This window comes from Dermacentor albipictus, chromosome 9 (assembly GCF_038994185.2).
Source record: "Dermacentor albipictus isolate Rhodes 1998 colony chromosome 9, USDA_Dalb.pri_finalv2, whole genome shotgun sequence".
Taxonomy (NCBI): Eukaryota; Metazoa; Arthropoda; class Arachnida; order Ixodida; family Ixodidae; genus Dermacentor; species Dermacentor albipictus.
Window position 1 is genome coordinate 25,450,326 of NC_091829.1, and position 26,953 is coordinate 25,477,278.

The following is a 26,953-nucleotide window of genomic DNA, read 5'->3' on the forward strand; positions in this document are numbered from 1 at the left end:
CTGCGTCTCCGCCCTGGGCCGGTTCGCTCCTCCTTAGGCGACCTGGCCACCGCCGGGTTCACCCGGGGTCGCCATATCGACGCCCCGCTTAGCGCGGACGTCCCGTCGACATGCTCGGCCGCGGTGCAGGACTCCCGGCCTCAGCCCGTCCTCTGGACCCGGCCTCCGAGAAGCTGGATTACAGGGGTGCGCCACTTCCCCCGGCCGTCTACTCGGGCACAGGTAGTGGCTTCTATACCCACCTGTCCACTTTTCTTTCTTTCCTTTTTTTTTATTTAGGGTGCATGTCTTGACATTTGATATCTTCAGGTTATCGTACGACGCGGGAAGTTACAACGTATGCAATGTGTGGAAATGCATCCCTCGCCAACACGGAAAGCCTCCACGAAGCCGGGTGCAACGTGTAACAAAGGGCACGTGATCGCTTGCGTAGGAAGCGGCGGGACGTTCAAAGCACAGCGCAACGTTTACACAGCGCCATGCGACCGAACCGGTTTTCGCGTCGTTTCCAGTGCAGCTGGCGGCTCACGTGGCTCTGTTCGTCGATCGCGCTGACTGATTCACTTATTCATCATCATCATCATCATCATCATCACATTATTATTATTATTATTATTATTATTATTATTATTATTATTATTATTATTATTATTCAGATTTGCCGAAAGCCTTATGAGACAAAAAAAGAAAGGAAGCGACATATATGGAAAAGCACGCACCTTCAGTTGTGCCCGGTGGGCGTGGCGTGACCGCCCACTGGATCTACCCTCGTTCTCCACGTTCCGTAGGATTTGCATCGCGCCTCCACCACTTTGTCGCTTCACAGTTTTCTCATTGACACTTTTCATTTACCTATAATATTTGATAAGTTGATTATTTAAGATTAATTATGGAATTAGGCGGAATGCAAGAAAGTACCCCGAGTATCTCCTACCCCGACTATCTCCAAGTGACGGCAAACAACGTTACCTTGGTTATATGTCCAGCTGCGTAGCTTTGCATATTTGTTTTAAAGTTTGGCTCTAGTACAAGGAAGCACCCGGTATATATAGCTATATGGTGGTACGATCTGGCACCAACGAGAAAGTTCAGGTCTTGCTACACGTGCGATATGATAATGCATGAACTGTATAGGTAATGTGATTACGTCTGTGGGGTGCACTCAAAGGACCGGCGTACGAGAACAAACCTGACACACTGAAGGAGCTACAGACAGCCATTACCCAGCACATTGCACGGATAACTCCGGCAGCCGTCCAGCGAGTGCTGAGCGGTATGCAGCGTCGTGTGCGTACAAAGTCTTCAAGCCGGTGCTGAAGATGTTCCAGCATCTCCCGATAGTGATCACTGCAGTGCCGTAAGTAAAACTTCAAATATAAAGACCACCATTTCCACTGCAATTTCTGTACCGACACCCTATATTTACTTAGTATTTTAATACATAGCTGGCACCTATACTTTGGTCTGTTAGCCAAAGGGAAGAATTCATTGCAGCGTATATCGAACCGAAACTTTTTTGCAGGTTCGCTTCAGGTTGAAGCTTTTCGGCTCGGTTCAGGTTCATCTCTGGCGCCGATATTAAAACGGTTCCAACAGGCTCGGATCTTTATGAAAGGGTTCGTTCGGGTTCGAACGGTTCGGAGCCAAAAATAAAAATTAACGAGCAGCCGTTTCCGGGACAACGTGCGGAGCTCTTGAAGAAGCATTCGAGTCTGCTTGAATATTGGGGCAACCAGAAAGGACACTTTTCTTTTTCACGTTCATTAAATTAATAAATAAATCATAAATGAGGCACGACACACTGTTGTGTACGTATAGCATATCGCCATTTTTACATTCGGCACACACTGAGGCTATGCTAATTCTACAGTAATTGCTCAGGAGTACAGGCATAAAATTGTACTTCCTTTTTTTCTATCATTTTCACATTCTTTTTCTTTCTTTTTTTCACAGTCATCATCAGCAGCAGCCTATTTTATGTTCACTGCAGGACGAAGGCCTCTCCCTGCAATATCCAATTGCCCCTGTCCTGCGCCAACTGATTCCAACTAGCACCCGCAAATTTCCTAATTTCGTCGCACCACCTATAGTCTTCTGCCGTCCTCTACTGAACTTCCCTTCTCTTGGTACCCATTCTGTCACCCTAATGGCCCAACGGTTATCTAATCTGCGCATTAGTATGAGACCTAAATATATCGAACGTGTAACAAATCGCGAATTATTCTGATACTGTGAATGCAGAACGCGCACCAACCAGAACCCGCCTTTTAGGCGGGCGTCTGATAGAAGAGCTCTACACCTGATGAAAATCAGTGTGGTGGTCAGGTGGCATCAGTGAGGGCCGGGGGTCGGTGCAGCGGTTGGAGCGGCATTACGATGTCCTTGCGAAAGCTTCGGGCCACGGAATAATAAGGGAGAGAAGGCGCGCGAAGGGCGAGCGCCTCCTGAGAGAAGGGCTGCTAATTCGTTCTAGGCCTTTGTTTGAGTAAACACGGTATATCCAGCTTCCACGAGCAACGGTTTTGCGTTTGCCAAGACACGGAAGGGAAAATCTGCAAAGTGAGTAAACGTTTACATTCACTAGTTGGTTTTGTATTACTTAACTGTTGCTAATAAGGTGTTTATGTTTTCTCTTCCCCAGCTTGAACTAACGCGCATGAAAACGCGGGACTCTTTTCAGAAGCGCTGTCACTTGTGCGCGCTTTGCCTTCGTAGCTTTCCCTTCAAAGCCACGGAAAGTTGTCCGCATGCATAGTCCCGAAGCTACAAAGAATTCAAACAGCTCTCTAGGCATCCCATCGATTTGAAGCTAGACGATTTGGAAATACGAATAACTGTCATGAAATTTCTCCTAAGGAAAAAAAAAGAAGGAATAAAAAAAAAGGATCCAGGTCCGGCACTGCCGTCCGGGCTGCACCGCGGCGACCATTCCGGGCCGCTATCCCGCTACCGCAGAGCGCGGGAGCTTCTGCCTGCTGCGTCTCCGCCCTGGGCCGGTTCGCTCCTCCTTAGGCGACCTGGACACCGCCGGGTTCACCCGGGGTCGCCATATCGACGCCCCGCTTAGCGCGGACGTCCCGTCGACATGCTCGGCCGCGGTGCAGGACTCCCGGCCTCAGCCCGTCCTCTGGACCCGGCCTCCGAGAAGCTGGATTACAGGGGCGCGCCACATCCCCCGGCCGTCTGCTCGGGCACACCTAGCGGCTTCTATACGCACCTGTCCAGTTTTCTTTCTTTTTTTTTCTTACATAAGGCGCCTCTCGTCACATTAGATTCTTTCGGTTTATCGTACAACGCGGAAGACGACATCGTAGAATGGTTGAAAACGCAGCCTTCGCCAACACGGAAAGCCTCCGCGAAGCCGCGTGCAACGTGTAACAAAGGGCACGCGATTTCTAGCGCAAGAAGCGGCGGGACGTTCAAATCGAGTTCGAGCGGGCCAAAGCGGCATTCCTTAGAGCGCGAAGCGACCGGTTGCCGCATAACGCGTGCGGTGCTCTACCAATTGAGCCACCGCGATGCCGTGCCCCCCCCCCCCCCCACACACACACACTTTCTGGGGTATATATACATACATATATATGTGACGGCTTCATATGACATGACTAATAAACACCGGGCCCCTCGGTTTCCCTTCTCGTTCAAGTATATGTTGTCACTACTTATATTAATTATGACTACTTAAAGCCAGCTTTAGCATCATTGAATGTGAGCAAAAGTTCGCGCAGCCGGACTAGGCCCTACTGTTTTGAGCGTGAGATAAACGAAGGGCAGTGCAAACAAAGCATACGTAGGTACAGTCGGCCACAAAAGCTTTCTGGACACGAGATTTGCCAGGAAGAAAATTAAGAAAGAAGTCCTCTAAAGCTTGCCTTCATAAATATGTCTCTTGAGCTGTTCACATATTGTGGTCTCGTTGACTCAATGTCATTTCAGTGAATCCTCGACAATTGGTAAACCCACACAATTGATCATATAAGTTGCCCTTGAGCATCCAAAGGTTTTGTCATCGAGTTTATGTTGCTGACTTCCTGTGGCGTAAACATTGACCGACCGATAGTCTACAGTACACGACAGGTTGAATACAAAATATTTGAATGCATGTCCTGCTTGGTACAATTATGCCGCAGTTTTTTTTTTTTTTTTAGCGATTCGTACTCCTCAGCCAGAAAGGGGAATGTTGCATATTTTGTTAATAGTTTCCCGCGAACAGCATACCTTAGTCCCATAAGGAAGCGCACAAAATCTCGAATTCAAAGCTTCCCTCTGCAGAGGGTTCTGGCACATACACAGGGATCTGTTAAATCGGAAAGAGAAACAGAGCAAAAATTCATGTTTGTCGTGGAACGTCGTGCCAGACACTTCTATGACCGATTTAAAGCGCGGTAGCCAATGTTGTGCAGAAAATCCAAGCGCCAGCTTTATTGAATACGCATACTACTTTGGTTGTTTTATCACGGAGCCACTTGCTAATGGGCGCCGTTGCTAGGCTGAAGGCGCTGTCGGAGAATTTCCACGGTGCTTTCCAACTCGCCGACTTCTAAGCGCGTTAACGCTCGAATTCGCAACCACGTAAGCTTCCAGCAGTTGGTCGTGCCTTGTCGTGACGTCTGCCAGATGTTGCCTCAATTCGGCGCAGGAGTCGTTAGAACACGGAGGATCGGATGACGCAGCGTTATGCGCAGCGAGCTCCTGCTTGACTGTCGTGCTCCGGGGCGTCCGGCTTGAGTTGGCTGGCTGTGGCACGGTGCAGCTCTCTTGCCGAGACAGATCAGGGCCGTTGGAAGACGGCAGCAGGTGCACCTCCACCTGCGTCGGTGCCGGATCGGCTCCATCGACGACGACGGAATCGTCACTTACGGCAGACGGCGCTGCTGCTGCTCTTGTCACATCTTTCGGCGCTCTTCTTTTGCGAGACGATGCTGCAGAACGAGAATGCGACATTACACGTTCTAGTTTATTCTTTTAGAGGACATTGCAGGCCCTATAGAAGCCCTTGCAGGAGTGACACATACACAAAAGGAATAAATCAACAAAAGATTAGGCGGACAATACAAAAACAGCGTGGCATGGGTACAACGAAGTAGAAACAATAAATAATAAGTACACAAAACGTGAAACACGTCAATACAGCCGTAAAACGTAAAACAATAATAGAAGAATCACGGGGAAGATAGCCGAGGAGTAGAAAGAAAAATACAATCAAGAAGTATAAAGAGCGCACAAAGAATAAATTTTCCCGTGTAGAGTAAATACGTCTTCGGGAACTTCGGGAAGGGGTGGTGATGACAAGCTCCCTCACCTGGGCCTGGACTTGAAGCGACAACCGAGGAACATGTGACCTCCCGATTGAGTGACAAGCTTCGATGTCTCGGGGCGAAGAATGATCACCTGCTGCGGCTGGGCAGTGGGTACTCAAGATATTAAGTACAAGACGTTCAGGGAGGCTAAATTAGAGCCTAATGTTCCAGGACGTTATACACGCTGGATAACGGAAGAGAAATGCGGGATCTCATCGCTGCGGTACCTGCGTCATGCAGGGCTGCGTACCCTTATTTGACTTCTCTTTTTGTTTATTTCGCATTACGCTTGCTTTGCGACAAATCCCGCGAACGAAAAAGCTTTAATGAAACGTGTTGAAGGGTGAACATGTTCAATAGTTTCAGTGCCAGTAAAGAGAGGGCAACGGCATTTAGCTATAGGCATTACGGCTACATAAATGCACTGACGTCCACACGGGTATTCCGAACTGCTTTTGTACATCTCCAAAAACCTACGCTAAATGATAGCCAGACGACTCTTTACTGTATCTCGCCATCCCCAGAATGCGGGTGTCGCGGCAGGGCATCGAATCAGGGACCTTTATTCGAAAGCAGGGAGAGATAGAAGGAGAGAAAGAGAGTGGTTGCCAATAGGAACACGTGCTATTTCTACGGATCAATAAGAAGCACGATTCAGCACCAACAGCAGCACGGTCTCCCCTTCCAAGACACCACGTGCTCACCCTTCCTCCTTTCCGTGTTAGGCCAAACAGCTAAGCATTTGTTCAACCATTCAAATTACGACTTATTTGAGCATTTACCAGCCCCTCCCCCCCCCCCCCCCCCCGCCTGATGGATTTCAGGCAATGTGAGCGACCAGGTTTCACCTGACCAGCGATATTAGATAAAGAATACCAGCTATAAATCATAATTCTCCGTTACATGCGTGCGACTATAACAGAAGCACGAAAGAGTGAACTGTGTTTGGGCCACGCCTTCATCTACGGAAAGAGCGAGAGTGGCATGGCAAGAATGTTGATTAGACAATTGTGGAAAGCCTTGGTGTTACAAAACAGGAAACCTACCCTTTGGCGGGAACACCTTTGGAACGGCATTTGGCTTCAGCTTTTTCCAGCCGTCGGCGCGCTTTTGTTCAAAGCTGTCGTCCTCAAAGTGGGCCTGCAGTTTGAGAGAGAAAAAGTTGCGATTTATGCTTCCAGTGGCACAATACTATACCGGGCACAGTTGCCTCCACACGGAGAAGCCAGCACTTTTTTTTTTGTTCAGTGATATTTAAACCACGTAACACCACTCAGGCCGTGAAGAGCATGCCAGTACCGTAGTGGGTCGGCCTTATGGTCTTATCACGCGGTTTAAGAAGTTTGTTTACCCTTATTTCTGTCTTACTTTTTCTTTCTTCTTGTTTTAGAGACGCTGCCCTGCTTCTTTTATAGCAAGAAAAAAAGAAGTCCGATGTTTACGCTGAGTATTCATGGGAGCAAATCATCACGAATTACGGCGCCTACTTCTGTTCGCACTCCTCCTCCATTCGGAGTGTAATGACGCTCAGCGCGAAGCAAGTGTCGACTGGTCAAAGATTTTAATCGCCATGCTGCACGTATTGTCACCTTTCTACTATCTACATTTCCATTCGTTCGTCCTACGTTTTACGTCAATCACCGGGAATCGAACCCTTGACGTCGTCATTCGTACAAGCCGCCGCCATGGGGTAATTCGTAAGCACGTATGCACCCCTTTAAAGGTGCATCAAACTGCACCGAAACGCTATTTAGCTTCCGTAGCAGCCAGCGCACGTTCATGGTTGCCGCAAATGTGGTATCAAGGTACAGTCGCCCAAATCTTTAACTGGTGTGCGGGAGCGGCGACTTTTCCGGGCGTCAGCGCCGTATGACGCGGCGAGGCTGGAAACAGTCTGAGGCTAAGCGCATGCGGACAAAGCGCGCTCAGCTGGGCCCATCGTCTACTAGGCTGTTTCCAGCCTCGCCGCGTCATACGGCGCTGACGCCCGGAAAAGTCGCCGCTCCCGCACACCAGTTAAAGATTTGGGCGACTGTACGTCAAAGTTTTTCACCGTGGCGGGGAAGAAAATGCGAACGCTTTTTCATGCACCGTGTAAAGCATTCAGGACAACATAAGGGGCCACTCTCCCGTTAAATAAACTACTGTAACCGGCAGTAAACGGCGGGCACATCTGACGTAAGACGAAACGCATGGCGCACCCGAGCAGAAGCTCCGATATGTGACAACGGCCTCCATGATCCGTCTTGGAGGCGTCCCACTTCAGGTGGAGGCAACAGGCCGCGCCAATATGCAGTAGTCGCAACTGTACACATTGGTCGTGAGCACGGGGCTCAAAGCATTTTCTTATTAACGTGGAACGCACAGCTATTACCACACCTATGCAAGTAGCGCATACTGTGCAAAGGATGTTACGCATATTGGGCCAGGCAGCGTTCGCTATCAGGGTAAACGACGAACGCGTTTTGCAAATGCGTTTCACTCTGCTTGAAGACAGTTTGCTGCGAGCTCGCGGTACCCGTAAAACTGCGCCGTAGGATTTACTCGAGTGAATGAAGCGACGTAGCTCCAAGCGGTCACCGATAAATCAAGCGCCAGCTGAGCAACGCATCGTGTAACACGTGTGCGACTGAAATTATACTTACACTGCATACCGCGGACCACTTCTTAGGTTCCCAGTCTCTCCTATTGATTCCTGTGAGCCAAAGTGTTCTTCTTTCTCGCTGGGTGGGAAAATGAAAGAGTCTCCAACCGTTTCTAGAGTGATTTCCGCAGTTGGGAACGCAGCAGCCTGGCATTGTGTCTCCCAAAACGATCAAACAGCCGTAGTTAACGTGTATAACAAGAAGTGGGCCCGAGAATGGCTGAGAATGCTCGGATTTAGCGGAACAAATGGCAGGTGCGCCTTCCAGCGAAGACTATCCTGCCAACCAGCGGGATAGCCCTGTCACCTCGTGGCGTGAAGTCGCACTAAGGTGTTTCATACATTGCCTCCAAGATCCAAAGTCGCAAAACATGGTCGTGCCGTCGGTTTGATTGTGCGCGAATCACGGTCACGACCTGAATGCGACGCGAGGCGTCTGGTCGCGATGATCACCCCGCAGACGCAGGCAGTGAAAGGAGTTAAGAGATATTAACTCTATGACATTCAGCGATGACATGGCGTTCTACGTCAATAATTTCGGAGGCAATGATCTCTGTTCCCTTACTGGCCGCGAGTTGGAGCCACCAACAAGAATGAATGTCCCAGCTTCGAGAGCGAAAAATCTTATAACGAGACCGAATAATAATAATAATAATAATAATAATAATAATAATAATAATAATAATAATAATAATAATAATAATAATAATAATAATGCCAAAGACAGGTGGGAAAGTAATAATTAGAGGTGGGCGAATATAAACCTTTTCGAATACAACTCCAATACGATTATTAAGTATCTAACGAATCGAATATCGAATCGTCAAATTCATACGCGCATATTTACATCAGGCATACTTGTTTCGGAAAAATTAGGCACCGCAATTAGACACCATCACGAAAGAAAGCCAGCTAACCATAAGGGACATTCAAGATCAGTTCTCAACAAAAGATAACTAATTGTCATTAAAAAGCTACAAGGATGGATCCTCAACAGGCTTAGAGCCTGGTTTTAAACAGGCTTTTCAAGTATGAATCGCTGTTGTGTGACTAGCTTGCCAATTACGCTAAATAAGTGGTTAGTGAAAGAAACTAAGCTGTGGAAAAATAAAAAAAAGGTGCGGATCAGCGGCTTTCCTTCGGTTTTTTTTTCCTTTGTGTCGGTGCGAATGAAGTTCCCTTTCTCTCTCACTCTGGTAGAGCAGAAAACGTCAAAAAGTTAATTGGTGAAAATAAAGCAAACAAGATACTAGAAGCAGATAAGAAAAAAGAGGATTTTTAGGTTCGCAACTGACATCTGGCAGGAGAGCAGTGGTGCATACGATAATCGAGTCCCAGAAATGCAAAATGATTCGAATTGCTTTCTCGGCAACCTGTTGATTTGGAACGTGATTATTCTGAAAGAAGAACCATAACGGTAACAAAATATATAGCGGCAAAAAAGAAAAAGGATCCAGGTCCGGCACTGACGTCCGGGCTGTACCGCGGCGACCATTCCGGGCCGCTATCCCGCTACCGCAGAGCGCGGGAGCTTCTGCCTGCTGCGTCTCCGCCCTGGGCCGGTTCGCTCCTCCTTAGGCGACCTGGACACCGCCGGGTTCACCCGGGGTCGCCATATCGACGCCCCGCTTAGCGCGGACGTCCCGTCGACATGCTCGGCCGCGGTGCAGGACCCCCGGCCTCAGCCCGTCCTCTGGACCCGGCCTCCGAGAAGCTGGATTACAGGGGCACGCCACATCCCCCGGCCGTGTACTTCAGGACAGGTAGCGGCTTCTATACCCACCTGTCCAGTTTTTTTTTTCTTTTTCTTTAACATAAGGCGCGGCTCTTCACATTAGATTCTTTCGGTTTATCGTACAACGTAAAATGGTCGAAAATGCAGCCTTCGCCAACACGGAAGGCCTCCGCGAAGCCGCGTGCAACGTGTAACAGCAGGCACGTGATTGCTAGCGCAAGAAGCGGCGGGACGTTCAAATCGAGTTCGAGCGCGACAAAGCGGCATTCCAGCGAACGCGGAGCGACCGGCTGCCGCATTACGCGCGCGATGCTCTACCAATTGAACTACAGTGGCGCTGTTCCACCCTCCACTTTCTGGGGTGTGTGTGCATATATATGTGTGTGTGTGTGTGTGTGTGTGTGTGTGTGTGTGTGTGTGTGTGTGTGTGTGTGTGTGTGTGTGCGCGCGCGTGTGTGTGTGTGCGTGTGTGTTTGTGTGACGCTTATGATATGGCTACTTAAAGCCAGTTTTAGCGTCATTGAATGTGAGCAAAAGTGCGCGTAGCCGGACTGGGCCCTACTGTTTTGAGCGTGAGATAAGCGAAGGGGATTGCAAACAACGCATATGTAGGTACAGTCGGCCACAAAAGCTTTCTGAACACGAGATTTGCCAGGAAGAAAATTAAGAAAGAAAGAATTCCTGTGGATCCTGCCTCCATAAAAATGTCTCTTGAGGTGTTCACATATTGCGGTCTCGTTGACTCATTGTCATTTCAATGAATCCTCGAACACTTTTGATGCACACAACTGATTATATCAGTTGCCCTTGAGCACGCAAAGCTTTTGTTACCAATTTCATGTTACTGACTTCCTGTCGTGTGAATATTGACCGACCGAGAGTTTACAGTGCACGACAGGTTGAATACAAAATATTTGAATGCATGTCGTGATTGGTACAATTATGCCGCATTTTTTTTTTTTTAACGATTTGTTTTGAGCGTGAGATAAACGAAGGGCAGTGCAAACAAAGCATATACAAGTACTGTCGGCCACAAAAGCTTTCTGGACACGAGATTTGGCAGGAAAAAAATAAAGAAAGAAGTCCTCTAAAGCTTGCCTTCATAAATATGTCTCTTGAGCTGTTCACATATTGTGGTCTCGTTGACTCAATGACATTTCAGTGAATCCTCGACAATTGGTAAACCCACACAATTGATCATATAAGTTGCCCTTGAGCATCCAAAGGTTTTGTTATCGAGTTTATGTTGCTGACTTCCTGTGGCGTAAACATTGACCGACCGATAGTCTACAGTACACGACAGGTTGAATACAAAATATTTGAATGCATGTCCTGCTTGGTACAATTGTGCCGCAGTTTTTTTTTTTTTAAGCGATTCGTACTCCTCAGCCAGAAAGGGGAATGTTGCATATTTTGTTAATAGTTTCCCGCGAACAGCATACCTTAGTCCCATAAGGAAGCGCACAAAATCTCGAATTCAAAGCTTCCCTCTGCAGAGGGTTCTGGCACATACACAGGGATCTGTTAAATCGGAAAGAGAAACAGAGCAAAAATTCATGTTTGTCGTGGAACGTCGTGCCAGACACTTCTATGACCGATTTAAAGCGCGGTAGCCAATGTTGTGCAGAAAATCCAAGCGCCAGCTTTATTGAATACGCATACTCCTTTGGTTGTTTTATCACGGAGCCACTTGCTAATGGGCGCCGTTGCTAGGCTGAAGGCGCTGTCGGAGAATTTCCACGGTGCTTTCCAACTCGCCGACTTCTAAGCGCGTTAACGCTCGAATTCGCAACCACGTAAGCTTCCAGCAGTTGGTCGTGCCTTGTCGTGACGTCTGCCAGATGTTGCCTCAATTCGGCGCAGGAGTCGTTAGAACACGGAGGATCGGATGACGCAGCGTTATGCGCAGCGAGCTCCTGCTTGACTGTCGTGCTCCGGGGCGTCCGGCTTGAGTTGGCTGGCTGTGGCACGGTGCAGCTCTCTTGCCGAGACAGATCAGGGCCGTTGGAAGACGGCAGCAGGTGCACCTCCACCTGCGTCGGTGCCGGATCGGCTCCATCGACGACGACGGAATCGTCACTTACGGCAGACGGCGCTGCTGCTGCTCTTGTCACATCTTTCGGCGCTCTTCTTTTGCGAGACGATGCTGCAGAACGAGAATGCGACATTACACGTTCTAGTTTATTCTTTTAGAGGACATTGCAGGCCCTATAGAAGCCCTTGCAGGAGTGACACATACACAAAAGGAATAAATCAACAAAAGATTAGGCGGACAATACAAAAACAGCGTGGCATGGGTACAACGAAGTAGAAACAATAAATAATAAGTACACAAAACGTGAAACACGTCAATACAGCCGTAAAACGTAAAACAATAATAGAAGAATCACGGGGAAGATAGCCGAGGAGTAGAAAGAAAAATACAATCAAGAAGTATAAAGAGCGCACAAAGAATAAATTTTCCCGTGTAGAGTAAATACGTCTTCGGGAACTTCGGGAAGGGGTGGTGATGACAAGCTCCCTCACCTGGGCCTGGACTTGAAGCGACAACCGAGGAACATGTGACCTCCCGATTGAGTGACAAGCTTCGATGTCTCGGGGCGAAGAATGATCACCTGCTGCGGCTGGGCAGTGGGTACTCAAGATATTAAGTACAAGACGTTCAGGGAGGCTAAATTAGAGCCTAATGTTCCAGGACGTTATACACGCTGGATAACGGAAGAGAAATGCGGGATCTCATCGCTGCGGTACCTGCGTCATGCAGGGCTGCGTACCCTTATTTGACTTCTCTTTTTGTTTATTTCGCATTACGCTTGCTTTGCGACAAATCCCGCGAACGAAAAAGCTTTAATGAAACGTGTTGAAGGGTGAACATGTTCAATAGTTTCAGTGCCAGTAAAGAGAGGGCAACGGCATTTAGCTATAGGCATTACGGCTACATAAATGCACTGACGTCCACACGGGTATTCCGAACTGCTTTTGTACATCTCCAAAAACCTACACTAAATGATAGCCAGACGACTCTTTACTGTATCTCGCCATCCCCAGAATGCGGGTGTCGCGGCAGGGCATCGAATCAGGGACCTTTATTCGAAAGCAGGGAGAGATAGAAGGAGAGAAAGAGAGTGGTTGCCAATAGGAACACGTGCTATTTCTACGGATCAATAAGAAGCACGATTCAGCACCAACAGCAGCACGGTCTCCCCTTCCAAGACACCACGTGCTCACCCTTCCTCCTTTCCGTGTTAGGCCAAACAGCTAAGCATTTGTTCAACCATTCAAATTACGACTTATTTGAGCATTTACCAGCCCCTCCCCCCCTCCCCCCCCCCCCGCCTGATGGATTTCAGGCAATGTGAGCGACCAGGTTTCACCTGACCAGCGATATTAGATAAAGAATACCAGCTATAAATCATAATTCTCCGTTACATGCGTGCGACTATAACAGAAGCACGAAAGAGTGAACTGTGTTTGGGCCACGCCTTCATCTACGGAAAGAGCGAGAGTGGCATGGCAAGAATGTTGATTAGACAATTGTGGAAAGCCTTGGTGTTACAAAACAGGAAACCTACCCTTTGGCGGGAACACCTTTGGAACGGCATTTGGCTTCAGCTTTTTCCAGCCGTCGGCGCGCTTTTGTTCAAAGCTGTCGTCCTCAAAGTGGGCCTGCAGTTTGAGAGAGAAAAAGTTGCGATTTATGCTTCCAGTGGCACAATACTATACCGGGCACAGTTGCCTCCACACGGAGAAGCCAGCACTTTTTTTTTTGTTCAGTGATATTTAAACCACGTAACACCACTCAGGCCGTGAAGAGCATGCCAGTACCGTAGTGGGTCGGCCTTATGGTCTTATCACGCGGTTTAAGAAGTTTGTTTACCCTTATTTCTGTCTTACTTTTTCTTTCTTCTTGTTTTAGAGACGCTGCCCTGCTTCTTTTATAGCAAGAAAAAAAGAAGTCCGATGTTTACGCTGAGTATTCATGGGAGCAAATCATCACGAATTACGGCGCCTACTTCTGTTCGCACTCCTCCTCCATTCGGAGTGTAATGACGCTCAGCGCGAAGCAAGTGTCGACTGGTCAAAGATTTTAATCGCCATGCTGCACGTATTGTCACCTTTCTACTATCTACATTTCCATTCGTTCGTCCTACGTTTTACGTCAATCACCGGGAATCGAACCCTTGACGTCGTCATTCGTACAAGCCGCCGCCATGGGGTAATTCGTAAGCACGTATGCACCCCTTTAAAGGTGCATCAAACTGCACCGAAACGCTATTTAGCTTCCGTAGCAGCCAGCGCACGTTCATGGTTGCCGCAAATGTGGTATCAAGGTACAGTCGCCCAAATCTTTAACTGGTGTGCGGGAGCGGCGACTTTTCCGGGCGTCAGCGCCGTATGACGCGGCGAGGCTGGAAACAGTCTGAGGCTAAGCGCATGCGGACAAAGCGCGCTCAGCTGGGCCCATCGTCTACTAGGCTGTTTCCAGCCTCGCCGCGTCATACGGCGCTGACGCCCGGAAAAGTCGCCGCTCCCGCACACCAGTTAAAGATTTGGGCGACTGTACGTCAAAGTTTTTCACCGTGGCGGGGAAGAAAATGCGAACGCTTTTTCATGCACCGTGTAAAGCATTCAGGACAACATAAGGGGCCACTCTCCCGTTAAATAAACTACTGTAACCGGCAGTAAACGGCGGGCACATCTGACGTAAGACGAAACGCATGGCGCACCCGAGCAGAAGCTCCGATATGTGACAACGGCCTCCATGATCCGTCTTGGAGGCGTCCCACTTCAGGTGGAGGCAACAGGCCGCGCCAATATGCAGTAGTCGCAACTGTACACATTGGTCGTGAGCACGGGGCTCAAAGCATTTTCTTATTAACGTGGAACGCACAGCTATTACCACACCTATGCAAGTAGCGCATACTGTGCAAAGGATGTTACGCATATTGGGCCAGGCAGCGTTCGCTATCAGGGTAAACGACGAACGCGTTTTGCAAATGCGTTTCACTCTGCTTGAAGACAGTTTGCTGCGAGCTCGCGGTACCCGTAAAACTGCGCCGTAGGATTTACTCGAGTGAATGAAGCGACGTAGCTCCAAGCGGTCACCGATAAATCAAGCGCCAGCTGAGCAACGCATCGTGTAACACGTGTGCGACTGAAATTATACTTACACTGCATACCGCGGACCACTTCTTAGGTTCCCAGTCTCTCCTATTGATTCCTGTGAGCCAAAGTGTTCTTCTTTCTCGCTGGGTGGGAAAATGAAAGAGTCTCCAACCGTTTCTAGAGTGATTTCCGCAGTTGGGAACGCAGCAGCCTGGCATTGTGTCTCCCAAAACGATCAAACAGCCGTAGTTAACGTGTATAACAAGAAGTGGGCCCGAGAATGGCTGAGAATGCTCGGATTTAGCGGAACAAATGGCAGGTGCGCCTTCCAGCGAAGACTATCCTGCCAACCAGCGGGATAGCCCTGTCACCTCGTGGCGTGAAGTCGCACTAAGGTGTTTCATACATTGCCTCCAAGATCCAAAGTCGCAAAACATGGTCGTGCCGTCGGTTTGATTGTGCGCGAATCACGGTCACGACCTGAATGCGACGCGAGGCGTCTGGTCGCGATGATCACCCCGCAGACGCAGGCAGTGAAAGGAGTTAAGAGATATTAACTCTATGACATTCAGCGATGACATGGCGTTCTACGTCAATAATTTCGGAGGCAATGATCTCTGTTCCCTTACTGGCCGCGAGTTGGAGCCACCAACAAGAATGAATGTCCCAGCTTCGAGAGCGAAAAATCTTATAACGAGACCGAATAATAATAATAATAATAATAATAATAATAATAATAATAATAATAATAATAATAATAATAATAATAATAATAATGCCAAAGACAGGTGGGAAAGTAATAATTAGAGGTGGGCGAATATAAACCTTTTCGAATACAACTCCAATACGATTATTAAGTATCTAACGAATCGAATATCGAATCGTCAAATTCATACGCGCATATTTACATCAGGCATACTTGTTTCGGAAAAATTAGGCACCGCAATTAGACACCATCACGAAAGAAAGCCAGCTAACCATAAGGGACATTCAAGATCAGTTCTCAACAAAAGATAACTAATTGTCATTAAAAAGCTACAAGGATGGATCCTCAACAGGCTTAGAGCCTGGTTTTAAACAGGCTTTTCAAGTATGAATCGCTGTTGTGTGACTAGCTTGCCAATTACGCTAAATAAGTGGTTAGTGAAAGAAACTAAGCTGTGGAAAAATAAAAAAAAGGTGCGGATCAGCGGCTTTCCTTCGGTTTTTTTTTCCTTTGTGTCGGTGCGAATGAAGTTCCCTTTCTCTCTCACTCTGGTAGAGCAGAAAACGTCAAAAAGTTAATTGGTGAAAATAAAGCAAACAAGATACTAGAAGCAGATAAGAAAAAAGAGGATTTTTAGGTTCGCAACTGACATCTGGCAGGAGAGCAGTGGTGCATACGATAATCGAGTCCCAGAAATGCAAAATGATTCGAATTGCTTTCTCGGCAACCTGTTGATTTGGAACGTGATTATTCTGAAAGAAGAACCATAACGGTAACAAAATATATAGCGGCAAAAAAGAAAAAGGATCCAGGTCCGGCACTGACGTCCGGGCTGTACCGCGGCGACCATTCCGGGCCGCTATCCCGCTACCGCAGAGCGCGGGAGCTTCTGCCTGCTGCGTCTCCGCCCTGGGCCGGTTCGCTCCTCCTTAGGCGACCTGGACACCGCCGGGTTCACCCGGGGTCGCCATATCGACGCCCCGCTTAGCGCGGACGTCCCGTCGACATGCTCGGCCGCGGTGCAGGACCCCCGGCCTCAGCCCGTCCTCTGGACCCGGCCTCCGAGAAGCTGGATTACAGGGGCACGCCACATCCCCCGGCCGTGTACTTCAGGACAGGTAGCGGCTTCTATACCCACCTGTCCAGTTTTTTTTTTCTTTTTCTTTAACATAAGGCGCGGCTCTTCACATTAGATTCTTTCGGTTTATCGTACAACGTAAAATGGTCGAAAATGCAGCCTTCGCCAACACGGAAGGCCTCCGCGAAGCCGCGTGCAACGTGTAACAGCAGGCACGTGATTGCTAGCGCAAGAAGCGGCGGGACGTTCAAATCGAGTTCGAGCGCGACAAAGCGGCATTCCAGCGAACGCGGAGCGACCGGCTGCCGCATTACGCGCGCGATGCTCTACCAATTGAACTACAGTGGCGCTGTTCCACCCTCCACTTTCTGGGGTGTGTGTGCATATATATGTGTGTGTGTGTGTGTGTGTGTGTGTGTGTGTGTGTGTGTGCGCGCGCGCGTGTGTGTGTGCGTGTGTGTTTGTGTGACGCTTATGATATGGCTACTTAAAGCCAGTTTTAGCGTCATTGAATGTGAGCAAAAGTGCGCGTAGCCGGACTGGGCCCTACTGTTTTGAGCGTGAGATAAGCGAAGGGGATTGCAAACAACGCATATGCAGGTACAGTCGGCCACAAAAGCTTTCTGAACACGAGATTTGCCAGGAAGAAAATTAAGAAAGAAAGAATTCCTGTGGATCCTGCCTCCATAAAAATGTCTCTTGAGGTGTTCACATATTGCGGTCTCGTTGACTCATTGTCATTTCAATGAATCCTCGACAACTTTTGATGCACACAACTGATTATATCAGTTGCCCTTGAGCACGCAAAGCTTTTGTTACCAATTTCATGTTACTGACTTCCTGTCGTGTGAATATTGACCGACCGAGAGTTTACAGTGCACGACAGGTTGAATACAAAATATTTGAATGCATGTCGTGATTGGTACAATTATGCCGCATTTTTTTTTTTTTAACGATTTGTAGCCCTCAGCCAGAAAGGGGAATGTTGCATGTTTTGTTCATAGTTGCCCGCGAACAGCACGCCTTATTCTCATAAGGAAGCGCACAAAGTCTCGAATTCAAAGCTTCCCTCCGCAGAAGGTTCTGGCACATACACAGGGATCTATTAAATCGGAAACAGAAACAGAGCAGAAATTCATGTTAGTCGTGGAACCTCGCGCCGGACAGTTTTATGACCGATTTAAAGCGCGGTAGCCAATGTTGTGCAGAAAATACAAGCGCCAGCTTTATTGAATACGCATACCGCTTTGGTTGTTTTATCGCGGAGGCACTTGTTAATGGGCGCCGTTGCTAGGCTGAAGGCGATGTCGGAGAATTTCCACGGTGCCTTCCAACTCGCCGACCTTACTTCTAAGCGCGTTAACGGTCGAATTCGCAATCACGTAAGCTTCCAGCAGTTGATCGTGCCTTGTCGTCACGTCTGCCAGCTGTTGTCTCAATTCGGCGCAGGAGCTGCTAGAACACGGAGGATCGGATGACGCAGCGTTCGGCTCAGCGAGCTCCTGCTCGACTGTCGTGCTCTGGGGCGTCCGGCTTGAGTTGGCTAGCTGTGGCACGATGCAGCTCTCTTGCCGACACGGATCCGTGCCGTTGGAGGACGACAGCAGGTGCACCTCCACCTGCGTCGGTGCCGGATCGGCTCCATCGACGACGACGGAATCGTCACTTACGCCAGACGGCGCTGCTGCTGCTCTTGTCACGTCTTTCGGCGCTCTTCTTTTGCGAGACGATGCTGCAGAACGAGAATGCGACATTACACGTTCTAGTTTATTCTTTTAGAGGACATTGCACGCACTATAGAAGCCCTTGCAGGAGTGACACATACACAAAAGGAAAAATCAACAACAGATTAGCCGGATAATACAAAAGCAGCGTGGCATAGGTACAACGAAGTAGAAACAATAAATAATAAGTACACAAAACGTGAAAGTCAATACACCAATAAAACGTAAAACAGTAATAGAAGAATGACGGAGAAGATAACAGAGGAATCGAAAGAAAAATACAATCAAGAAGTAAAAAGAGCGCACAAAGAATAAATTTTCCCGCGTAGAGTAAGTACGTCTTCGGGAACTTCGGGAAGGGGCGGCGATGACAAGCTCCCTCACCTGGGCCTGGGCTTGATGCGACAACCGAGGAACATGTGACCTCCCGATTGAGTGACAAGCTTCGATGTCTCGGGGCGAAGAATGATCACCTGCTGCGGCTGGGCAGTGGGTACTCAAGATATTAAGTACAAGACGTTCAGGGAGGCTAAATTAGAGCCTAATGTTCCAGGACTTTATAAACGCTGCATAACGGAAGAGAAGTGCGGGATCTCATCGCTGCGGTACCTGCATCACGCAGGGCTGCATGCCCTTATTTGACTTGTGTTTTTGTTTATTTCGCATTACGCTTGCTTTGCGACAAATCCCGCGAACGAAAAAGCTGTAACGAAGCCTGTTGGAGGTTCAACATGTTCAAAAGTTTCCGCGCCAGTAAAGAGGGGGTAACGGCATTTAGCTATAGGCATTACGGCTACATAAACCTGTTGACGTCTACGCGGGTGTTCCGAACTGCTTTTGTACATCTCCAAAAACGTACACTAAATGATAGCCAGTCGACTCTTTATTGTATCTCGCCATATCAAAATGTAGGTGTCGCGGCAGGGTATCGAATTAGGGACCTGTATTCGAAAGCAGGGAGAGATAGAAGGAGAGAACGAGAGTGGTTGCCAATAGGAAAACGTGCTATTTCTGCAGCTCAATAATAAGCAAGGTTCAGCATCAACAGCAACACGTTCTCCCCTTCCAAGACACCACGTGCTCACCCTTCCTCCTTTCCGTGTTAGACCAAACAGCTAAGCATTTGTTCGACCAATCAAATTAGGACTTACTTGAGCATTTACCAGCCCCTCCCACTCCCCCCCCCCCCCCCGCCTGATGGATTTCAGGCAATGTGAGCGACCAGGTTTCACCTGACCAGCGAGCGATATTAGATAAAGAATATCAGCTATAAATCAACATTCTCCGTTACATGCGTGAGACTATAACAGAAGCACGAAAGAGTGAACCGTGTTTGGGCCACGCCTTCATCTACGGAAAGAGCAAGAGTAGCATGGCAAGAATGTTGATTAGACAGTTGTGGAAAGCCGTGGTGTCACAAAACAGGAAACCTACCCTTTGGCGGGAACAGCTTTGGAACGGCATTTGGCTTCAGCTTTTTCCAGCCGTCGGCGCGCTTTTGTTCAAAGCTGTCGTCCTCAAAGTGGGCCTGCAGTTTGAGAGAGAAAAAGTTGCGATTTATGCTTCCAGTGGCACAATACTATACCGGGCACAGTTGCCTCCACACGGAGAAGCCAGCACTTTTTTTTTTGTTCAGTGATATTTAAACCACGTAACACCACTCAGGCCGTGAAGAGCATGCCAGTACCGTAGTGGGTCGGCCTTATGGTCTTATCACGCGGTTTAAGAAGTTTGTTTACCCTTATTTCTGTCTTACTTTTTCTTTCTTCTTGTTTTAGAGACGCTGCCCTGCTTCTTTTATAGCAAGAAAAAAAGAAGTCCGATGTTTACGCTGAGTATTCATGGGAGCAAATCATCACGAATTACGGCGCCTACTTCTGTTCGCACTCCTCCTCCATTCGGAGTGTAATGACGCTCAGCGCGAAGCAAGTGTCGACTGGTCAAAGATTTTAATCGCCATGCTGCACGTATTGTCACCTTTCTACTATCTACATTTCCATTCGTTCGTCCTACGTTTTACGTCAATCACCGGGAATCGAACCCTTGACGTCGTCATTCGTACAAGCCGCCGCCATGGGGTAATTCGTAAGCACGTATGCACCCCTTTAAAGGTGCATCAAACTGCACCGAAACGCTATTTAGCTTCCGTAGCAGCCAGCGCACGTTCATGGTTGCCGCAAATGTGGTATCAAAGTACAGTCGCCCAAATCTTTAACTGGTGTGCGGGAGCGGCGACTTTTCCGGGCGTCAGCGCCGTATGACGCGGCTAGGCTGGAAACAGCCTAGTAGACGATGGGCCCAGCTGAGCGCGCTTTGTCCGCATGCGCTTAGCCTCAGACTGTTTCCAGCCTCGCCCCGTCAAACGGCGCTGACGCACGGAAAAGTCGCCGCTCCCGCACACCAGTTAAAGATTTGGGCGACTGTACCTCAAAGTTTTTCACCGTGGCGGGGAAGAAAATGCAAACGCTTTTTCATGCATCATGTAAAGTATTCAGGACAACCTAAGAAGGCACTCTCCCGTTAAATAAACTAATGTAACCGGCAGTAAACGGCGGGCACATCTGACGTAAGACGAAACTCATGGCGCACCCGAGCAGAAGCTCTGATATGTGACAACGGCCTCCATGATCCGTCTTGGAGGCGTCCCACTTCAGGTGGAGGCAACAGGCCGCGCCAATATGCAGTAGTCGCAACTGTACACATTGGTCGTGAGCACGGGGCTCAAAGCATTTTCTTATTAACGTGGAACGCATAGCTATTACCACACCTATGCAAGTAGCGCATACTGTGCAAAGGATGTTACGCATATTGGGCCAGGCAGCGTTCGCTATCAGGGTAAACGACGAACGCGTTTTGCAAATGCGTTTCACTCTGCTTGAAGACAGTTTGCTGCGAGCTCGCGGTACCCGTAAAACTGCGCCGTAGGATTTACTCGAGTGAATGAAGCGACGTGGCCCCAAGCGGTCACCGATAAATCACGCGCCAGCTGAGCAACACATCGTGTAACACGTGCGCGACTGAAATTATACTTACACTGCATATCGAGGACCACTTCGTAGGTTCCCAGTCTCTCCTATTGATTCCTGTGATCCAAAGTGTTCTTCTTTCTTGCTGGGTGGGAAAATGAAACACTCTCCAACCGTTCCTAGAGTGATTTGTGCAGTTGGGAACGCAGCAGCCTGGCATTGTGTCTCCCAAAACGATCGAACTGCCGTAGTTAACCTGAATAACAAGAAGTGGGCCCGAGAATGGCTGAGAAAGCTCGGACTCAGCGGAACAAATGGCAGGTGGGCCTTCCAGCGATCACTATTCTGCCAACCAGCGGGATAGCCGTGTCACCTGGTGATGTGAAGTCACACTAAGCTGTGCAATGCACTGCCTCCAAGATATAAAGTCGCAAAACACGATTGTGCAGTTGGTTTGATTGTGCGCGAATCACGGTCACGACCTGAATACGCTGCAAGGCGTCTGTTAGCGATAATCACGCAGCAGACGCACGCAGTTAAGGAAGTTAAGAGATCTTAACTCTATGACATTCAGCGATGATACGGCGTTCCAGGTAAATGATTTCGGAGGCAATGATCTCTGTTCCCTTACTGGCCGCGAGTTGGAGCCACCAACAAGAATGAATGTTTCAGCTTCGAGAGCGAAGAATCTTATAACGATATCGAATAAGCAATAATAATAATAATAATAATAATAATAATAATAATAATAATAATAATAATGGCAAAAACACGTGTTTGGAAAGTAATAAGTAGAGGTGGGCGAATATAAACCTTTTCGAATACAATAATAATAATATTTGGGATTTTACGTGCCAAAACCACTTTCTGATTATGAGGCACGCCGTAGTGGAGGACTCCGGAAATTTTGACCACCTGGGGTTCTTTAACGTGCGTATAAATCTAAGCACACGGGTGTTTTCGCATTTCGCCCCCATCGAAATGCGGCCGCCGTGGCCGGGATTCGATCCCGCGACCTCGTGCTCAGCAGCCCAACACCATAGCCACTGAGCAACCACGGCGGGTTTTCGAATACAAGTCGAATACGATTATTAAGTATCTAACGAATCGAATATCGAATCGTCAAATCCTTACGCGCAGATATACATAAGGCATACTTGTTTCGGAAAAATTAGGCACCACAATCAGGCACCATCACGAAATAAGCCAGCTAACTATAAGGGACATTTAGAATCAGTTTTAAACAAAAGATAACTAATTGTCATTAAAAAGCTATACGGATGGATCCTCAACAGGCTTAGAGCCTGGTTTCAAACAGGCTTTTCAAGTATGAATCGCTGTTGTGTGACTAGCTTGCCAATTACGCTAAATAAGTGGTTAATGAAAGAAACTAAGCTGTGGAAAAATAAAAAAAGAAAGGTGCGGATCAGCGGCTTTCCTTCGGTTTTTTTTTTTCTTTTGTGTCGGTGCGAATGAAGTTCCCTTTCTCTCTCACTCTGGTAGAGCAGAAAACGTCAAAAAGTTAATTGGTGAAAATAAAGCAAACAAGATGCTAGAAGCAGGTAAGAAAAAATAAAAGAGGATCTTTAGGTTCGCAACTGATATCTGGCAGGAGAGCAGTGGTGCATACGACAGTCGAGTCCCAGAAATGCAAAATGATTCGAACTGCTTTCTCGGAATCCTGTTGAGTTGAAGCGTGATCATTCTGAAAGAGGAACCATAACGGTGACAAAATGTATAAAACCCAAGCGGCAAAAAAAAAAAAAAGGATCCAGGTCCGGCACTGACGTCCGGGCTGTACCACGGCGACCATTCCGGGCCGCTATACCGCTACCGCAGAGCGCGGGAGCTTCTGCCTGCTGCGTCTCCGCCCTGGGCCGGTTCGCTCCTCCTTAGGCGACCTGGCCACCGCCGGGCTCACCCGGGGTCGCCATATCGACGCCCCGCTTAGCGCGGACGTCCCGTCGACATGTTCGGCCGCGGTGCAGGACTCCCGGCCTCAGCCCGTCCTCTGGACCCGGCCTCCGAGAAGCTGGATTACAGGGGTGCGCCACCTCCCCCGGCCGTCTGCTACGGGACAGTTGGCGGCCTGTCCAGTTTTCCTTCTTTCTTTTTTTTTTCTTCTGATATAGGGCCCGTGTCCTGACAGTATTTTACTCAATGCGACGCCTCAACAAAAGGCCTATAAGAACATATTTCTCAAACACCGAAAGCCTGCGCACGAAGCCACGTGCAACGTGTAACGACGGCCACGTGACTGCTTGCGTAAGAAGCGGCGGCACATTCAAAGCGAGTTCGAGCGCACCACGATGCCGTACAGCCCAGCGCCGAGCAACCGAACAGGTTTTGGCGTTGTTTCCCGCGCATTTCGCAACTCTGTTCCTCAATCGCTCTTAGAGATTCATTCCTGTTCTCCTTAATGCGGAATTGGCAGCATGGCTTATAACGCAAACAAAGAATGAAACCGCACAAGCTTTGTATGAGGTCTGTATGACGCAAGTAGTGAAACAATATATCTGACGAGTTGCTGTCTGTTAGCGAACGTGAATAGTTCTCCGCTAGATAGTCACTTTAACTTTCCCAGGCACTTTCCACGCTCGCTTTTGCTCGAGTAGACTATACAGTGTCCGTCCTTTCTCGAACTGGAGAGCCACAGTTGTTGCGCATATTTGTGAGCTCAACTTTATGAACGAGCTTACGAGGGCGTCCGAATAAGTTATTCTCCTGAAATATTTCCAGTCATTGAGTAAGAACGTCTGGCTTAAAAGGCAGCCTACATACGGATTTCTCGTGTCAATCTAGACGAAGTCTTACTTTATTACCACATTTCTGTCCTTTAGCGCCTACACTGCATACTCTGTTCCCTTGTTTCACTGTCATCACTAAAGTGGTGTACAAGATAAAGAAAAGCAGTTGTTTCTCATTTACAAGCGCCTGCAGACACAGAGATGGTTGGTGCGAAGTCTGTTGTTTCCCTCTTTTCTTTTTTTCTTCTTCTTTGTTTTTTGACACCGAGAGCCCACATGACAAACTGATTTTTGCTGGTAGTTTGTCATATAGCGTTTCTGGCAGTCCCAATAGCTATTATGCTACAACCTCTGATGTTTTCCTTGCAACGGGCTCCTTTACGTGCATTTGGGGCACACAATTCTTTTAGTATATTACTTTCTTTCCAAGAAGTTTTTCCAAGGGCATCGCCTGGGCGGAACTCAGCTCCCACACCCGGAAAACTGCGGAGTGGGCTCGGGCCCCTGAGCACCCCCGCAGTCGGCGCCTATGGCTGTCACCATCAGATAGGGCGCCCACGAAAATGGTACGACGTTCTGGATCACAAGAAACGCAAATCTGTATCAACGTTCGCGTTAGCTATATGCATCCAACCAAGCTGTGGTCATCCATGCATGTTGGACAAGCGCATACGCCTCTGAAACGTTCTATAGCACTCCGGCTCCCAGTCAGGTTAGAATCTGGACACATGTACCTCAAGACGAACGGTGGAATTGATGGCACGAAATCGCAGCACGTGCTACTGAAAACTGTTTCCGCCGTTCGGTAAAAGCCGTGCGTTACGGCACCGCTGCTGGCATGCGAAGTTTCAGCGCTGCAGTTGCCCATCCCAATAAATTTGCGTATGAGCACAGCTTGTTGGGCATGCAGTTAGTGAAACACAGGTTGACGAGGGGCGCTAACAAACGCGCAGGCTCTAAGGACGGGCGATAACTACCATCTATAATGCATCGTATATGTCTGTTAACTTACGTCCATACATACGAAATAAAATTTTACGAGGGGCCCCAACAAACCCACAGGCTCTCAGGACGGGCTATAACTACAACTCCAATACATGTGTGTGTGTTAAAGGGACACTAAAGTGAAAAGTGACTTCTTCTGCATCAGTAAATCACCGTTCTACAACACCAAAAACACCACTCTTACAACGATAAGACGTTTGGTAAGCCAGAAAAAGCGCAAGGACGAAATGCGGGTGGCGACGCCTACTTGAGTTCCCGCACCTGGGGGCTGTGACGTCTTGGATTTTGATGGCATCTTCTAGGGCCTACTAATTATATATAGCGGTACAGATTGACTACATTGTGTTCTAAAGGAACCAAATATTAAACATGCCAAGTTTCTGGAACCTTTACTCAGCCAATGCGGCCCAAATGCGAAAACAAACTTTGGAATCCCTGACGTCACGCTGACGTACCGGCGCTGGCGTTTCAGCGCGAAATTCAAATACTGATACTTGGACCTTTAATATTTGGGGTTTTACGTGCCAAAACCACTTTCTGATTATGAGGCACGCCGTAGTGGAGGGCTCCGGAAATTTCGACCACCTGGGGTTCTTTAACGTGCACCTAAATCTAAGCACACGGGTGTTTTCGCATTTCGCCCCCATCGAAATGCGGCCGCCGTGGCCGGGATTCGATCCCGCGACCTCGTGCCCAGCAGCCCAACACCATAGCCACTGAGCAACCACGGCGGGTGATACTTGGACCTTCATTTTCTCATCTAATATTCAAACTATTTTCTTGAAATGACTGCCTGCAGGTTTCTCAAACAATGCTTTATTAGTCTAAATTGATTTATTGTTTCCCTTTAGTGTCCCTTTAAGTTACGTCCCCCTTCTCGTACGAAACAAAATTTTCGCCCGGAGGCCCCACGCAAGATGCGTGCTCGCGGGCGCCTCCGTTAAATCACACGATGACCCGCGCCACTTGGAGCGGGCGTCGAATGGCTTCTGTGAAGCGCGCCCAGCAGATGGCTTCTTTCGAGCTGCTCCCACCAGACAGTGTACGCACTTCCGTCTTCGGCCCCGTGATGTATGGCGGTTTTCATTCGCGGGAATCTGTCGTGAGCGCGATTCCACGACTGTGACGCGACGCAGGCCCTGTCTTTTCGTCGTTGTCGTCGTCGCGCGGCACTTTCGTGACACCCCGATCGTCGAGCGAGAGAAACTTGCGTCGTCGGACGATATTTACTGCGCGCTGGCATTAATCTTACCGGTGTTCGTAAGACGCGAATAAAGAATCCTTCGGGTATACATCCGACCGGCTGACACTGTGTGAAATGCGCGAGTCGACGCCAACCACAATATACAGCGCAATGTCGATGCCTACGCGCGAGAGACAGTTTCATGTGAAGTTTCTCCAAGGCAGTCGAGCCTCACTTTTTTTTTTTTCTTTTCTCGGCACGTCACCCTACGCAGATTTTCTCGCAACGATCGCGTGGTATGGCGTGCTACGAGCTTGGTGCTTCGGTAAACGCTCAATGGGGGCTTTCGGAAAGCGCCTGTAGAGAGACACGTTTCTGGGAACCATCAAGCGCAATTTGGATCATTCAACGGGTACGTGCGCTTGTGAGAACGCAGGGTGTGTCTTGCGTGTTGGCAGTGGCGTAGCTAGGTCATGTGGCACCCGGGGCCCTTAGGTCTTCTGTCACCCTCCACCCCCCCCCCCCCCCCCCCGGACTGGGTGTAGCCGGCGGAAAGAGGGGTGTCTTCAGACGTATATGACACCCCCCCCTCCCTGACTGGCCCCTTGCACCCGGGGCTCACGGCCCCCCGGCCCCCCCTGTTGCTACGCCACTGCGTGTTGGCCCGAAAAAAAAAGAAAAAAGAAAAGAAAGGCGGGCTCAGACGTACGCCATGCAGTTCGCTGTTCTGCGACCGACCGCACGTCGACCGCGATACGA

General features: G+C 48.7%; 1 protein-coding gene and 1 long non-coding RNA gene across 6 annotated transcripts in view; both read right to left on the minus strand.

Annotated features, from left to right (window-relative positions):
• Positions 1–4,395: 4,395 nt before the first annotated feature.
• LOC135901996 (uncharacterized) lies at positions 4,396–8,243 on the minus strand. The gene is made up of 3 exons (XR_010564350.2): positions 7,946–8,243; positions 6,347–6,440; positions 4,396–4,922 (listed from the first exon to the last, which is right to left on the minus strand). It is a non-coding gene; the product is annotated as an uncharacterized lncRNA (long non-coding RNA).
• Positions 8,244–11,298: 3,055 nt separating this feature from the next.
• The window catches only part of LOC135901913 (peroxynitrite isomerase THAP4-like), a 141,284-nt gene continuing 125,629 nt past the window's right edge, over positions 11,299–26,953 (minus strand). For 2 of the 5 annotated variants that reach the window (XR_010564307.2, XR_010564305.2), the window contains 4 exons: positions 19,728–19,821; positions 17,813–18,301; positions 13,252–13,345; positions 11,299–11,825 (listed from right to left, as the gene is read on the minus strand). Coding sequence is in view for 1 of the 5 variants with exons in the window: in XM_065431744.2 (XP_065287816.1) it covers positions 13,288–13,345; positions 17,977–18,301; positions 19,728–19,821; positions 21,327–21,479 (630 nt within the window). In the remaining 4 variants the exon portion in view is untranslated. Of the gene's footprint in view, positions 11,826–13,251; positions 13,346–14,850; positions 15,148–17,812; positions 18,302–19,727; positions 19,822–21,326; positions 21,623–26,953 lie in introns of those variants that run through there. The other 3 variants (XR_010564304.1, XM_065431744.2, XR_010564306.1) reach the window with 3 other exon arrangements.